Source organism: Acinonyx jubatus, chromosome B3 (genome assembly GCF_027475565.1).
Source record: "Acinonyx jubatus isolate Ajub_Pintada_27869175 chromosome B3, VMU_Ajub_asm_v1.0, whole genome shotgun sequence".
NCBI lineage: Eukaryota > Metazoa > Chordata > Mammalia > Carnivora > Felidae > Acinonyx > Acinonyx jubatus.
In genome coordinates this window covers 30,290,162-30,305,519 of record NC_069386.1, presented here as the reverse complement: position 1 = coordinate 30,305,519, position 15,358 = coordinate 30,290,162, and the positions used below count along the sequence as shown (strand labels likewise).

Below are 15,358 nucleotides of genomic sequence, written 5' to 3'. Positions count from 1 at the left end.
ACGCTCCCTCCCTCCAAAAACACATAAATAAATAAATTAAACTACCCGCGAGTGCGAAGCGCATCCGTGGCAGAGACCCCTATCTCTCCGGTACCAACACTTCGAGTTTGAGACCCTAGGACTGGAAGGGGACCTGAGACTCAGAGATCCGCAGGGTGGACTAGGAGGAGGAGCTAGCGGAGCTACCCGGCCCCACTTCCTTCACACTCACACCCCATTTGGAGCTGGGTAGGGGGAGGTTGGTAGGGACACCCTAGCGACTGGCTGGAAGGTCCCCCGACTCCCCTGGCTGTGCAACCTAACCTTGTCCGGCCCATTCTGTTAGGCGGCTGCCTAAAAATGAATGGTGTAAGCAGGAAGTCCGGCGTTCAGGCAACAGGCGCTTCTCTGAGCACCTACCGTGGGCGAGGCAGACACATTCATACCGCATCTGCTTCTGAGTGCAATTACAGAGGCTGGATGAGATGCTCACTCTACACCCTTCAAGAGTAGACCTAGGCTACTAGGTTGATGCTATGGCAAGAGCTAAGTAAGGCAAGGCAAGGCAGAAATGTATGTATAAATAGACATTTATAAGAACTCAGAGCAGAGAGATTCATCCAGTTGAGGAAAACTGGGACAGTCTTCATGGAGGAGATGGCACTCACGTAGGGTCTTAGAGCTTTCATCAGGCAGAAGTGAAGGGGCAGGTAATTTTCAGCAAAGGGCAGAAAGGGCATTATTAAGGATCTTCGAGTGTGGCTGTGGTCGTGAAAATCATGGTTGGAAAGATGGAAGCAAACAGCATTTTACCTGGTTTTACCTGGTTAAAATTCTTAGACTTGCACAACACAATATCCAAGCAGCACAGTCCCAGGACTGCAGGCCCAGAACTATGGTTTAAGATGGTCACCATCCCAGTAGCTAGACAGGGGCTGAGAATAGTTGAGTGAGAGGTGCCTGTAGGCAGTGAAGGCAGAGCACAAAGGCTGTCATTAATACTGGGTTTGGAGACCAGAGGTACATCTTCTGGTGGGATGCATAGGTGATGGAGCCAAAGGAAAATTGCTTTTCTCTCTCCCAGCCACCCAATGCAGAAAGCTCTGCCTACTTTCAGAAGCCCTCAAGTCAAAAGCTCTGACTCAGATCCTTCCCTGAATCATTTGCAGTGTTTGTCCTAACTTTCAGCCAGAAGTTGAAAGAAGCTACCCTACATATCTGTGCTCAACAGAGCTGAGCCTGGGGTCAGAGCACACAGAGTGAGCAAGAAAGACCTGTTGACTGAGGCATCAAGGAAAGGAAGTTAGTGTGGCCGATGTGGGGTGTGCAGAATGTGAAGGGGTTAGAGTCCTGTGGGCAGAGTGGGGCCTGATGCCAGTTAGGTTGCCCAATAACTCAGGTGAGCTGTAACAAGGACTTGACCAGAGCAGTGGCAATAGGAAGCAAAAAGAATAAAAAAGGAGAGATGTATTTGAGAGAGATTCAAGGGGCCTGAGTGGCTAATTCAATATGGGTGATGGAGGGAGTTAGTGGCCTGGTGTGTGAAGAGGTGGGAGAGTTTGAGGCTAACGGTTGGGTAATCTGGGTTCTAGACTTCGCCTGGCCAGTGACTGGTGATATATCTTTAGGCAAGTACTTCTTCCCCTTTGGGGCTGTTTCCCTCCTGTGAAATGGGGATGGAAATTGAAGTAGAAAGGCCCAAAGGACTCTTCCTCCACTCAGGGTCCATAGGGAAGGGTGTTTTCTGCTGGAGAGGGAAGCTTGCCACTAAGGGGAGAGGACAGATGGGAAGAAATACTGATTTGGAAAGGGCAGTGGTCATCCCAGGTGAAGTGGGGACTAGAATTTGGGAGGTAACTTGGTTGATGAGATCACTGAAGGAAAGGGCGTGGAGGCTGGAAGGCCAGGACATGAGGACTGTGTATTCAGTGGGAGGCCTAGCACCTGGCAGGGCCATGGAGGTTGAAGTTCATTCTCAGACTGGGGGTTCCCTAGGGTGAGAACCAAGTTTTCCTAATTCAGAACAGAGACCCCCTGATGCCTGGAGCCCCATCTCAGATTTCTATTCTATTTCCCAAGAGGTTCCACCCTAGATGAAGGCATAACAGTTACTGTGTGAATGCATCTGTAGACACAGATGAGGCAGAGTGGTAGAGCCGAAATAACACTAGTCTGGAAGTTGAGTCACGTGGTTCTCACTTAGTCTCTTATTATCTGTGGGTTAGCCCCCTGTCCTGCACAAGAGTGTAACAGCAATCCTTGCGTGGTTATGAAGATCCAGTGTGGTGATAAAATGTGCTTTAATACACCTAGTAAAGTTTTGAGCTGCTGTGGAGGCCAAAGGCCCAAGTATTTGTCTGTAAGCCGAAACAGCAAGTGGTATTCTGTGGATGAAGCTACTTATGAACATTTGCAACCACAGTAGTTACTCCCACTCAGAGAAACAGATGTTGCTGACACTCCCTGCCCTCCTTGGTACACCAGCCGGGTGGCAGTCCCCTCCTGAACAGATCTCTCTAGACAAAGCTCCATGAGGGTAGCCACTCTATCCGATTCACCTCTGAGCCCCCAGTGTCCACAGGGATTATTGTTTCTGACTCAGTACACTGATGCCTACATAGGAGAGCCAGTCCCAGACTCTTTGGGAAAGTGTGTATTTGATTTGGTGACATTGGCCCACCAGCTAAATTAAAGGTTACATCCACCCCCACCCCACCCCCACTCTATCAGGACAAAACAGTGAATGGATACAGATGAGGGCCTTCCTTGGAGAAGTCACATTGGGAAGCCAGGTTCTGATTCCCAGGAGGCCTCTTTTGTGTGAGTTAGGGATTATTATCGTAATTATATTTGAGTAAACTGAGGCTCAGAGCAGTAGTAGAATGATTTGTCCAAGTTGAGTCTGTCTGGGCCCAAAGCCTGAGCTTTGTCCACTCCCCCATGTGCTGTCTCTATACACACTAGGGCCCATGATTCACATTGGAACCTTCTGGAGAAAAACAGCCTCCTTCTTGCTGTTCCACCCACCTTACCTCCCTAATTCCAAGAGCATTGTGTCCCCAGATAGTTCTAAATGATTTCTGGCCCTTTCCAAAAAAAAAGTTATCCTCAGAGAAGGAAGATAGTTCTCCCAACCACATACATACGTGCGTCCTTAACTTACACCACTGCTCAAAACTGTCACACCCACTGACATCCTGTCTCACGGGCATCACACGTGTGTGTGCGCAAGCGCGTGCACACACACGCACCCTCATTCACAAAAAGGACTCATTTAGTTCTTTAGGGTGGTAGGTGGTGATTGAGACATTTAGGGCCTGCACTTCAGTGACTCTGCCAAAAAAAATGTCAGTGCCAGTGCCCTGCTGACAAGCTCTGCTAGCTATAGAAGACCACTGCCAGTTTGGGAATATCCAGATGAGGGGCATCTGAGACTTGCTCTCCACTCCCAACCCAAACTGCCATATAGGCTCAAGGGGAAAAAGCTCAAACTATAGGTCAGAATCTCAGTTTAGCCACTTCCTAGCTGCAAGTCTTTTACAAGTTATTTATCTTCTCAATTTCCTTATCTGCAAACTAAGAATAAGAATACCTACTTCAGTGGGCTGTGAGATTAAAAATAAAATATGCCTGGGGCACCTGGCTGAACACGGGAATCTTGATCTTGAGGTTGTGAGTTCAAGCCCCACATTGGGCAGAGAGATTACTTAATAAATAAATAAATAAATAAGTAAGTAAATAAATAAATAAATAAGTATTTAGTCAAGACTGCACAGACATTTTCCCCCTCTATCTCCTCACTCCTCCCTCTTCTCTTGGCCATTCACATGCAAAGTTCCTGGTGCAGCAGTCTGAGGGAAGAGCCCAGGACTGGCCTAAAGGAGCCCACAATCCCATTGTGTGAAGAAACTATTTCCCTGGCAGTCAACTGGGTTAGGTTGAACATATTCCATATTCCTGATTTCTGGGTGGTTTGGAGGCTTGGAATTTTTTAGTGGGTTTTAAGATTGCTACTCACTGCCTTTCACTGAGCATTAATATACCTTTCTGGGTCATTTCCAGCCCAAATCTAGGAAGTAAGTACAACCTGACTTTACATTTTCTCCCTCTTAACTTTATTTTTTAAGTTTATTTATTTATTTTGAGGGGGGAGGGGCAGAGAGAGGGAGAGAGAAAATCCTAAGCAGGCTCTCTGTTCTGCCAGCACAGAGCCCAACGCGGGCCCTATGCGGGCCTCGACCTCATGAACCATGAGGTTGTGGCCTGAGCTGAAACCAAGAGTCAGAAGCTTAACTGCCTGAGCCACCCAGGCCCCCTGGCTTTCCATTTTCAAAATGTTTTCTTTTGTATGTCATTTGTTTGGTGATTTTATTTTTTAAAGTAGCTGTTTCCGGGGTGCCTGGGTGTCTCAGTCGGTTGAGCGTCTGACTTTGGCTCAGGTCATATCTCACAGTTGACGAGTTGGAGCCCCACGTCGGGTTCTCTGCTGACAGCTCAGAGCCTGAAGCCTGCTTTTGATTCCGTGTCTGCCTCTCCCCCGCTCATGCTGTCTCAAAAATAAAGATAAACATTAAAAAGAAAATTAAAGTAGCAGTTTCCTCCTTTCTTTGAATAGTCTTATTCAGAGCCCTAATATGTAAGAGACAAATGTGGTCCTTGCTTTGGTTGGAGACAGCCTGAAAACCAGTCTCTACTCTCACCTTCCATACACACCGCCTCTCCATCAGTACCTGGCCAGAGAACACCACCCGTGCACCTACATTTCTGATTCCTGTACATTCATCCTAACCACTCCCTAACTGACCAGGCTGTGAGAATACAGCCTGGCCATGTCCTCTGTTACTTCAGTCTATTAATCAGAATCTTTCACAAGCTTTTCATCCTCTCCTTAATGTTGGGGACTCCAAATATCTCTCCTCTCTTCTTGCTCGCCTCCTTCTCTGTTCTCATCCACTTCCTTGGCCTCTAACATTTTTTTTTTTTATTTGAGAGAGCATGCACGAGTAGGGGAGAGGGGGAGGGAGAGAGAGAGAGAGAGAGAGGGAGGGAGTCTCAAGCAGGCCCCATGCTCACCACGGAGCCTGACACAGGGCTCAATGCAAGGCTTGATCCCATGACTCTGAGATCATGACCTGAGCTGAAATCAAGAGTTGAATGCTCGACTGACTGAGCCACCCAGGCGCCCCAAGGCCTCTAGCTTTTATCTTGACTAAGTCCCCAATTGGCATCTCCAGCCTAACATCTCTCCTGAACGTCAGTCAGACTCCATTAGTCCATTGGCTGATGACCAAAGAATAGGTATTCATTCAAGGTCAAGGAAGCAAAAGACCCCTCAGGATGAAATGGCTGACCTAGGCTCAACTGAGCACCTGGTCAGTTTTGAAGCTTTAGACAAGTACATTAGCTTAGAGAAATAGCCACGTTCTGATGTGGGGCTAGGGGTGGAAGGAAGTGAGCCTGGAGTTAGGAGAGGCACTATGCCTTCTTTGACTACCTTCTATGTGCCTCTCACTGTCTTGCTTTCCTACTTTCATCTCCATCTTAGCCCTAACAACCATCAGGAACATATTACCCTGACCTGTTGAAAAGGGATCACCGCTCCCAATCTCCATCCAACACTCCTGGCTGGGATTCTGGTGTAGCTGGCTAGCTATGTCCGCATTGGCCTTAGCCAGAAAAAACGTGGGTATTTAAGACTCCAGTATGCCAGCATAACTTGAGAAGTTGAATTACTATGCTGTACACCTGACATTAATGTAACATGATGTGTCCGCTCTACTCAGATTTAAAAAAATAAAAAGACTGCAGCATGCCAGATTTAGCTTAAAACATACAGATTTTTATGAGTGATGGTGGGGTGGAGGGAGAGTAAACACTTCCAACAGATTTCTGAGTGCTATCCTTCTTTTTGTGGAGAAGACCCAGTCTTCTCTGTGGTCAGGTAAGAGCAGCGCAGTCCGCAACACTGGATAGTCACAACTGTTGTGATGGTAACCATAGGGCAGATAGTCCCCAAGAGAAAATCAGGTTCCCTCCTGGGCAGGAGCTAAAGCTCCTGCCCTTGGTAAGAGAATGGTGGTCTGTGGGGAGTGACCAAGGCCTGAGACAAATCTAAGACCACGCTGACAACTCTGGGACCTTGGTCGGTTCATTCCTTGACTCTGACTCACCCTGTCAGCTCCACATGGAGCAGCACAGAAGCCTTTAAGGCCTAGGGCTTGGCCTGGGAATTACAGGGGAAACCTGACCTGCTTTCTAAGTTGGGGGCCAAGTGGGGAAGGATGTGAGAGAATACGGGGAAGTGGCAGCAGCTTGAAAGAAGAGACTTTTGAAAAGCTAAAACTAGGGATTGCAAGTGGGAGCTGACCCAACCAGAGAAGGGCCTGATGGTTTGTCTATAGGAATTCACACTGTCCATCAAAGAATAGCCCCTTAAGAGTTGGAGGGTCTGTAGTAGTATCATCTAATGAGGCTCCTTCTTTTACAAAAGGAAGCTAGGAGCTGGTTGGGGTTGAGTGGTGAGGCCTCAAAACTACTAAAGAGCTCAGTCACTCTAGGAAGGCTTTCTTCCTGGCGCACCTCCCCCAAGGTCTCTGATGTGTGTTTCCATATGCGTGTCTGCTTGTGCCTAGAAGAGAGGCTTTAAGAGTGGGAATCTCGGGGCGCCTGCGTGGCTCAGTCGGTTAAGTGACTCCAGTATGCCAGCATAACTCAGTCGGCCAACTTTGGCTCAGGTCATGATCTCACAGTTCAGGAGTTCAAGCCCTGTGTCAGGCTCTGTGCTGACAGCTCAGAGCCTGGAGCCTGCTTCAGATTCTGTCTCCCTCTCTCTCTGCCCCTCCCCCACTCATGCTCTGTCTCTCAAAATGGAATAAACGTTTAAAAAAAATTAAGAAAAAAGATTGGGAATCTTATCTCCCTCAAACTACAATGCTAAATAGTCCAGTTGCCCAAGAACTGGTCCCACTCTGTCATTTACCTGCATGTGATGACATGGAAATGGACACTGGTAGGCCTCCTAAACTGAGGACGCTGGGGCACCCTTCACCTCAGATGTCCCATCTTGGCTGACAGGGACAGGATAGGGGACCATCGCTAGAGGGAGTAAGTTAGGTGAAAAAAAAACAGCACTCAAGTGGGAAGAAGCCTGAGTTGGCCTGAAATGCTCTCTCTCCCCTGAACACTTGATCTTATGTTCTCAACTGTACAGTCCAGGATTTGACAGCAGGTTCTCTTGCTTTGTTCACCAATTCTCTGGTGTGAGAGCCTTAACTTCCTCAACAGATCCAAGCTCCTTCTCGGTCTTCCCCTTTCCTTCCCTCTTGAAACACCTAGCACAGGTAGGCTCACATTGGGTAGTCACTCTCTTCACAATGGTAAAAGCTACAAGTAAACTACGGCAGTAGGGGAAAGCTATTGATCCCTTGCTTTCAGATTTAGGAAACACCAATTTGCTAACCTTCCTCAGAGTCAGGAACATGGACTAAGACAATGCTTCTGAAACCTGGCTCATCCTATCTTTCAATCACCTACGAGGCAGGACCCAGGAATCTGCATTTTTATGGAGTTCTTGCCAGTCATGACCTCACCAAGGCTCAGATGTGCGACTCATGTATAACTACTGAATTTGCAGAGTGGTCTGGTTACAGCCTCTTCGAACAAAAGACAGTTCAAGACTACCTCCTCCAGATCTCTTATCATTAATCCTGTTTCCTCCACATTTCCCTAAACCCCTCTGATTTCCCAGATTTCAAGTATCTCTGTTCACCTCTTATGTTTGCTTGCCCCCAACAGAACAAAGACTCATCCAGGGAAAGGACTGGCTTAGTCTTTTATTCTACACTTCAGCTCTTGATTGAAGTGAGAAAGTCAAGAAATATGGCAGGTCAGGAGATGGATCCTTACAGGGACTCTAGTAGGAGTGAACAGCAGGTCCTTTTGAGTCAGATGACCAGGATTCTTGATTGGCTAATTAAATTTTCCTGTGCCTCAGTTTTATTTTGGTCAATACCTACCTCAAAAGGTTGTTTTGAGGGTGGTGAATAACATCTAGAAAGCGCTTTGAATAGTTTGTGGAATAGAATTAAGGACCCAGTAAATGTTGGCTGCTATGACTTTTATTAAGAACATCCCAGTATTTGCACACTCTCCAGGCCAGAACTGTCCCAACTGGGCAGGCTGTCACTGGTCAACAAGGAGTAGCTACATGGCACAGGGAGTGGTGCTACATGGACAAAGCTCCTGGTTCCATTCTAAGAGAGATGGAAGATCTTCCCACAAAGACCAGTGTACCCCTATACATGGTGTTTCCTTGGGAGGATGATCCCTTTGGTACTCTGGAGACCTCAGGACCTGACACCAGGAGGTTCTACCTGGGAGCATCAGTCCCCAACTCTGTTACCCAACATGCATCATGGGGCCAGGATCAACTACCTGGAATTTAAGAATGGTTTATGCTCTGCAAGGAGAGCTAAAAACAAAACAAAACAAAACAAAACAAAAACAAAAAAACAAAAAACCCTCTGGTTTCCTAGGACAAAACACTATCTTGATCTTTGAAAGGGCAATTCGGTGAAGACACCAAAGTCTTTGTAAGCACACCAACCTGAGCTCCAGTCCCAGAGCAAATCACTGTAATCTTCCGGACCTTACCTTCCTCATCTATACAGAAATAGAAGGTAGTGAGAATAATAATCTCACTGGATTATTGCTAGGTTTGAATGAGGTGATGGGGGGAAAAGCACCGAGCATAAGAGATTGGCACCCAGCAAGCATTCAACTGGTGGTTCCCTTTGCCGGCCCAGAGCTAGGGCCATGGCCTATGGACAAGGTAGATGGCTCTGAGAACTGAGTCTCAGATACCCAGGCCTCGGGTCCCTCCCTGCCTCCCCATCCCTCCCGGACCAGCTCTTGGACCCCCTCCTCACCTTCCCAGCCCCAGACTGCTACTAAATTGATGAAGCTAAAAGGGTTTGATCATGTCGGTATATTTATATGTAAATACAAAACTGTATCGCTATAAGATATTGAATATGAACATTTACAATTATTTTCTGAATCTGACTCAGTCCATTGACGTTAAATACAAAATGAAGAGATTGTAAAAATAAGAATATATACATTCAAAGAGCTTATTACAGTATAAAATTATTGAGGTCTGATCAGCTGCCAACCTCATCTGTGATGGGGGAGGGTTTAGGGGTTCCTGGGATTTTCTTGGGAATGTGGAGTGCCGGGGACTCTTGACTCCATCCCTGGCACATCAGGCTGGGGAGGCTGGGAGCAGACAGGGACAGGTTGGGTGAATAGGGGGCAAACAGTGATTGCAGGGAACTGCCTCACCCAGCCAGGGGTCAAGCTTTTTATTGACACAGAACCCACCCAGCTTGAGCTCCAAAGTGTGGCAGGCTGCTAGGCAGGAAGAGATGGGCATTTGAGTGGACAGGGCCAAGTTGCATAAGGAAAGGAACTTTCTAGAAAAGAAAAAGCTCACTCCCAAGGAGGGATTCTCATAGTAGTTTCCTTTCTCCCACACCTGGGTTCCCTCTCTTTCCCTCTAAGACTTCGTACCAATTGCTCTTGGCTCTGACTGCTCAGTGAGTTCATTTCTACTCCCAGACCCCAAGCCCCAAGGGACAGTGAGAGGAAAGAGGGGTCTGGAATCACAGTGGAGGTCTATTCCTCAAATTGGCAAAGTAAACAAAGTAAAATCACCAGATAAGAGCAATTCATGCTGAGTTAAACCAGTGTCACCACAAACCAGAATTCTCGGCTGCAACAGGCAGTCTCCTGGAAAGAGATAAGTCATTATGTGAGAATGAAGGCCTGTGGCAGGAGCATGAAGAGTGGATGTGTGTGTCCTCTTCCACCACTCTGTGGTCTGACAGTAAGAGATATGATCCCCAACCCCAGCTAGTCCAGGATAAACAGTAGGGTCCAAGAAGCAAGCAGTCCTGAACTGCAACACGGAACTCCAGGAACGTCTACAAAGGAGTATCTCTGTGTATATGTATTTATAGAATACGACCATATTATCACATACAATATATATTATATACACACGTACATATGGACCCATACATGTAAGTGCGCACACATACACACACACACAGAGAATGACAGAAAAGACTGGAATACACGCCCTAGGTATAAACGTGCTTGGCACTGGGGACGTTCTCTAAAGTATGTAACTTGGTCAAGCTCTCTGGGAAGGAGGGTGGATGCTCACACCAAACCTCCCCATCAAATCCTAGCAAAGGGAAGGAATGGGAAAGAGACCTCGAGAAGGAGAATGGCATTGGGAAAGGGGGGAGGGAGGTTCCTTCCCCACTTACCTCGGGGCCCCTGGCAAAAACCGATAGCCACAATTTGGTTTTAATAAGGCACAGTTCGATAGCAGGTGCTAGGAATTAAGAACACATTGCTGCTGGCCCTTTCTAGTGGCAACTTCACCACATCTATCTAGCCAAAGGGAAAGACTGCCTTGCGTGCACGAGTGCGCCAGGAGACACAAGTAGAAGGTTGGTCCATTGCTTCAGCGTAACTGGTGGCAACCTACAGGCTCAGCGGTGTCCAGGGTAGTTTAAGGAAGGATGGCCAGCAGGTAGGAGGATCGTGGGACAGTTACTGACCCTCCATGGCCAGGAGGTTGTGACTGGAGGGCACCATGCCCTCCCTCTCTGCGAACTCCAGGATTGCCTTGTAGCAAAAATAGTACTGCTCAGGGGTCTGGATGCTGAAGGCCCTCTGGGTCCTCATGCGGGACACTGTCTGGAACACATTAAGGGTGCCAAGCTCCTCCAGCTGTGCCAGGCAGATGTCCAGTGAACAGAAGGTACCTGAAGGAAGAAAAAAAGTGGTCATACCTGGTCTAGCTCTCCTGCATCCCTCCCTGTACCAAATGACCTAGGCAGGTTGGATGAATGAATTCAAAGGCAGGGTGCCTCATGGCAGGAAGCCAGCTGGCCTTAGGCCTGAAAGGATTCGAGGAGAAGGTCACTTTGGACTGTTGGGAGTCCAGAGAAGTGAGAAGGCCTCTTGTCTCTCAGGACAGTATGGAGGTAACAGGAAGAGTAGGTGGAAAGGTGACAGATAGGAACTGCCTGCTTTAATCTTAGAATGACAGCATTCCCACACCTGGCCCCTAATTTTCAGAGACTCCACAACTTTTCCAGAGACCTAACACAAACCTATTCTTCCTGACTTTCTCCCAAAGGGACCTCTGAACTAGAAAGGCCAGCAGTCCCTGCAATGCACATCCCCTTAAGGCAAAAGCTGCTAACTAGCTCCAGAATGGAGAGCACAGCACAGGGTGGGGATGTCCTTAGGGAGGGGGATGGGAAAGAAGCAACAGCCCAGCTGCACTCCCTGGGACACCCAGGTGACAGTGATGGGGTCAGAAGACCATCATGCTGACGGGAGGTATAAAGCATCAAACGCTAGGGGCCTGGCCTGTCAAGTGTATTCTGGCCAGTACAGCTGGCACCAGGGATACCAAACGTACATAAGGAGGAACTTTCATGGCGATTCACCACCAATGGATCAAATTCTTGCAAACTGGCAGTAAGAGCATTGTTATTACCCCCATCCTTACTGCCTCTGGAGCTGCTGCATCAGGTGCATTACCTGTCCTGCCAATGCCTGCACTGCAGTGGACCACAATGGGTGGCTCAGGGCACTGCCCTTTGGAGCGTGCACCCATGCTGCTGACGGCCAGCCTCTGCTGGTTCCTGACCACTCTTAAGAAGTCAATGAGAGAAGCTGCTGAGGAAGGGACACCATAGTCTGGCCAGCTCAGGAACTGAAAGTGGGTCACCTGGCGTTTCTGCCGTTCCTTGAATGGGAAAAGAAGCAAAAGTTAATGAGGTCATTTCTGCTTGCCCAGACTACCTTTGGCTTTTCTATATTCTCGACACCCTGGTATCCCCACCGCCAAGGTTCCTGCCTACCACCCTTAACTTCTTCCACAATCGCTTCTCTACAAACCCAAAAGAAAGGTTAAGTGTCTGGAGAGGACACAATTCTCTATATTGGAGGATTCAGATTTCTTACAATTTTTATTCCTAAGTAATGCCACTGCTGGGTTGAGACAATATGGCTCTATTGGCTCTGAGCTGAATATCCTGATCTTGTTCCCAGAAAAATGAAAGTAACTTATAAGCTGCCTGGAATCCTGCCTATTCCCTCTGGAGATTTTCTTTACAGTAAAGGTTCTCCTCCAGCTTAAAAAAAGTGAGAAAATAGAAACTGGGATTTACCTCCGTGTTGTGAATTTCTAACGTTGTTTTCTTATAATGGTTCATGTTCTCCACGCCTAGATTGGTCACCGTGAGGAAGCCGAATCGGATCCGAGAGTCTCTTTCTAAAGGCCAGTACTGGCCACACTTTCTCCTGCCACCCTCCTCAAAGCTGAAGACAACACAGAGCAAGGTAAGCCTTCTGTCCTCCCTCTCCGCAGCAGTAAGCCCGCTGTCCCCATGATCTGCTGTACCCCTAGCAGCAATGTCATCTCTTGCATTGCTTCTAACCGGTATCTTGGCTTCTGGGCAGGAAAGGAAGAACACCTTCGTTCTAAACACATATAATGACAGCTAATTTTCCGCATGTACTCACTTAGCAGACATTTATTGAGTGCCTGCTACACCATTTGGCCCCTTTTCTGATACTTCTTGGTACTCTTCACACATCTGGGATAAATACTGGGTGGACAAAAAAAGACAGTAGAGGAAATGTGGTGGGCCAGACTGAACTCTCTGTCCTGTGTCTCAGCCACTGTTCATTCCCTTCCCCATTACGGGCCCTGGGCTGAGAGGAGTGGGAAAGGCACAGCTCCTGGGAGCCAGCATGAGGTTTGGGTAAAGGCCTAAAATCCACGTCACTGCCCTTTAGTGGCTCCAAAGTGCTCCATGGTGGTCCTTCTTCCACCACCATCTCTCCAGATCAAAGGCGGTTGTGACAGTGCCACGAGAAAGGGAACTGAGCAAACATTTTCATTAACTTTCTTCTCCTCATCTGAAATAGGTTATCGTTACCATAATGACAATGATGATACTAATGAATTTGTGTCCTAAGGTTTTGGCAGATATGCAGACCAAAATTTCAAAAGGGTTCTTTGCATCAAGAGCTTCCCTGCCTGACCTATTATGTTTCATCTCTCTTTTTGCAATTCTCTTATAGGCAGAAATACAAATGAGCAGAAAAACGATCAAAAGTAGCAGGGAAGGGGAGAGCAGAGGGGAACTGGTAATTCAGAAGCCAGGAAGACAGCTGCCCTTTGGAAGTAGGGAGCAGATTAAAAGTGAATTACCCCACATTTCCCAGGACTTCCGTTAGTGGATGAGGCCAGGACCTTGGAATAGCCTATAACTGGCACAGGGTCACCAGAGCCATTGATTAAAGTTTTTTCAAGTTAGATCAATCAATCTCTACCATTCCCTGGCTATGTTAATTCTGGGTCCACTAAGAAAAAGCTAAAACATCTCAAACTCTTTGCCATGGCTTTTCTAATCCTCATTGTTCTAAAAGTTGAATCCCCTTTGGAATCCTCCATGCTTACAAACAGGGTGGGGGCAGAGTGCAGATGGAAGAAAGAGGGCTCACCGGGTGGTCATGACAATCACCAGGACTTTTTGCTCCCATACCATGAGCCAGAAGTCACGATAGGTATTCTCCAAAGGGCCTGGAGTAAAAGAAGAAGACAAGGAACATAACTCTGGGAAGCCCTTCTTTCCTTCTCAGGCATTTCCGGTTTTCTCCCAACTAGTAACTCCCAAGTACAGACACCAGCTCCCTGCCCTTCTCACTACATCCCTGCTTTTCAGGGTGGTCCTTGAACCACTGGCACCAGCACTATATGCGAGAGTGTTAGAAATGTGCAATCTGGGGCTCCTGGGTCAGTTAAGCATCCAACTCTTGGTTTCCACTCAGATCATGATCTCGTGGTTTCAAGAGTCTGAACCCTACATTGGACTCTGCATAGGCAGCACGGAGCCTGCTAGGGATTCTCTCTCTCTCTCTCTCTCTCTCTCTCTCTCTCTCTGCCCTTTCTCCACTCACACTGTCTCTGTCTCTCTCAAATAAAACTAAAAAAAAGAAAAGAAAAAAGAAAGAAATGTGCAGTCTGCATTTTAACAAGATCCCAGTTGAAGCCGTAGGTAGGTTATAGTTTGAGAAATACTGTTACACACCCTCTCAAGAGCCTTACCATCAGGGCTTCAGCTGGCACATCCAGACAGATGGTATCTACTATGTACACACTTCTAGCTGCTTTCATCTCCCCTAAGCTTATAAACATCAGTAGCTTACTGAATCACTCCCCTTCCATATCCCATCATGGGTCTCCTCAGACCCAACATGCTTGCAATCCAATCTCTTCCTTCAAAATGAGCTTTCTCTCTCTACTTTCCCATGTCTGTTAACAGTACTGGCATTTGTAAATCACTCAGTTTTAAAAAGTCAACTCTGACTTACCATTTCCTTTATCTCCCAGAGCAGCCACCAAGTCCTAGAGATTTTCTGCCTTTGAATTGGTTTTGGTTTTTATCCTTCTGTCCCCATCTTGCTCTCCCGGCCCAATTTCACTGCCACACGGACCACATCATCTTTTGCCAAAGTTACTATATCATTCTGGTTTACCTTTATGAATAGGACTCTTTCTCTCTCAGTCTATTCTGGATGCCCCTGCCAGTTGAATCTTTCTAAAAACTTCCTTCATCACAATATAGACAGCTCTTGATGGCACAGCTGGATCAAAACGGCTTAACCATTTAATTCACATGGTCTTACATTAGTCGTTTTACTTTGTGAGAATTAAACACGTCTCGGCAAACATGGTACTGAGGGTAAGAGTCACGTTGTCAGGTTCCCTTTTTATTTTTATTTTTATTTATTTATTTATTTTTTCAGGTTCCCTTTTTAGAGTTAGAACTTCACAGGGCTGAGCGCTCAGGGGAAACCTGGAAGATACCTGTGGGCCACCAGCTCCCTTTTAATCAAGGAGCTAATCACTTGGGGTAATTCAATGTGTGATCCAACATCACCTAACCTCTTTGGGCTTCACTTTCCCAGTGCTTTTTCCTCCTCTGCTTACAGGGAAGAAGGGCAATATTAAGGGCTAATTTTGTCCTGGAAGTGTGCTGGTTTCACTGCCATTTTTGCTCAAGCCTTTTAGCAGCATTAATGTTTCATGATACTAGAATTCCCTCTTGGCAGAAGTGGACACTGCCAAAAGCATATAAAGTCTTGGAAACAAGCTAAATGTCTACCAAGAGAGGATTAGTTAAATTATGGCCTATCCCCAATTTAAGCAGTCCATAAAGGTGATTTTGTAAGACCTGTTACTTTTGCTATGAAAAGATATTCACAAGATACCATCAGATGA

At 47.0% G+C, this 15,358-nt stretch overlaps 1 protein-coding gene across 3 annotated transcripts in view; it reads right to left on the bottom strand.

The window, feature by feature from the left end:
- Nucleotides 1-8,950: 8,950 nt before the first annotated feature.
- PTPN9 (protein tyrosine phosphatase non-receptor type 9) overlaps nucleotides 8,951-15,358 on the bottom strand; it is a 78,914-nt gene continuing 72,506 nt past the window's right edge. For all 3 annotated transcript variants that reach the window (XM_027067815.2, XM_027067816.2, XM_027067817.2), the window contains 4 exons: nucleotides 13,579-13,657; nucleotides 12,237-12,387; nucleotides 11,605-11,812; nucleotides 8,951-10,817 (listed from right to left, as the gene is read on the bottom strand). In XM_027067815.2, coding sequence (XP_026923616.1) covers nucleotides 10,603-10,817; nucleotides 11,605-11,812; nucleotides 12,237-12,387; nucleotides 13,579-13,657 — 653 coding nt within the window. In that variant the 3' untranslated portion in view covers nucleotides 8,951-10,602. The remainder of the gene's footprint in view (nucleotides 10,818-11,604; nucleotides 11,813-12,236; nucleotides 12,388-13,578; nucleotides 13,658-15,358) is intronic.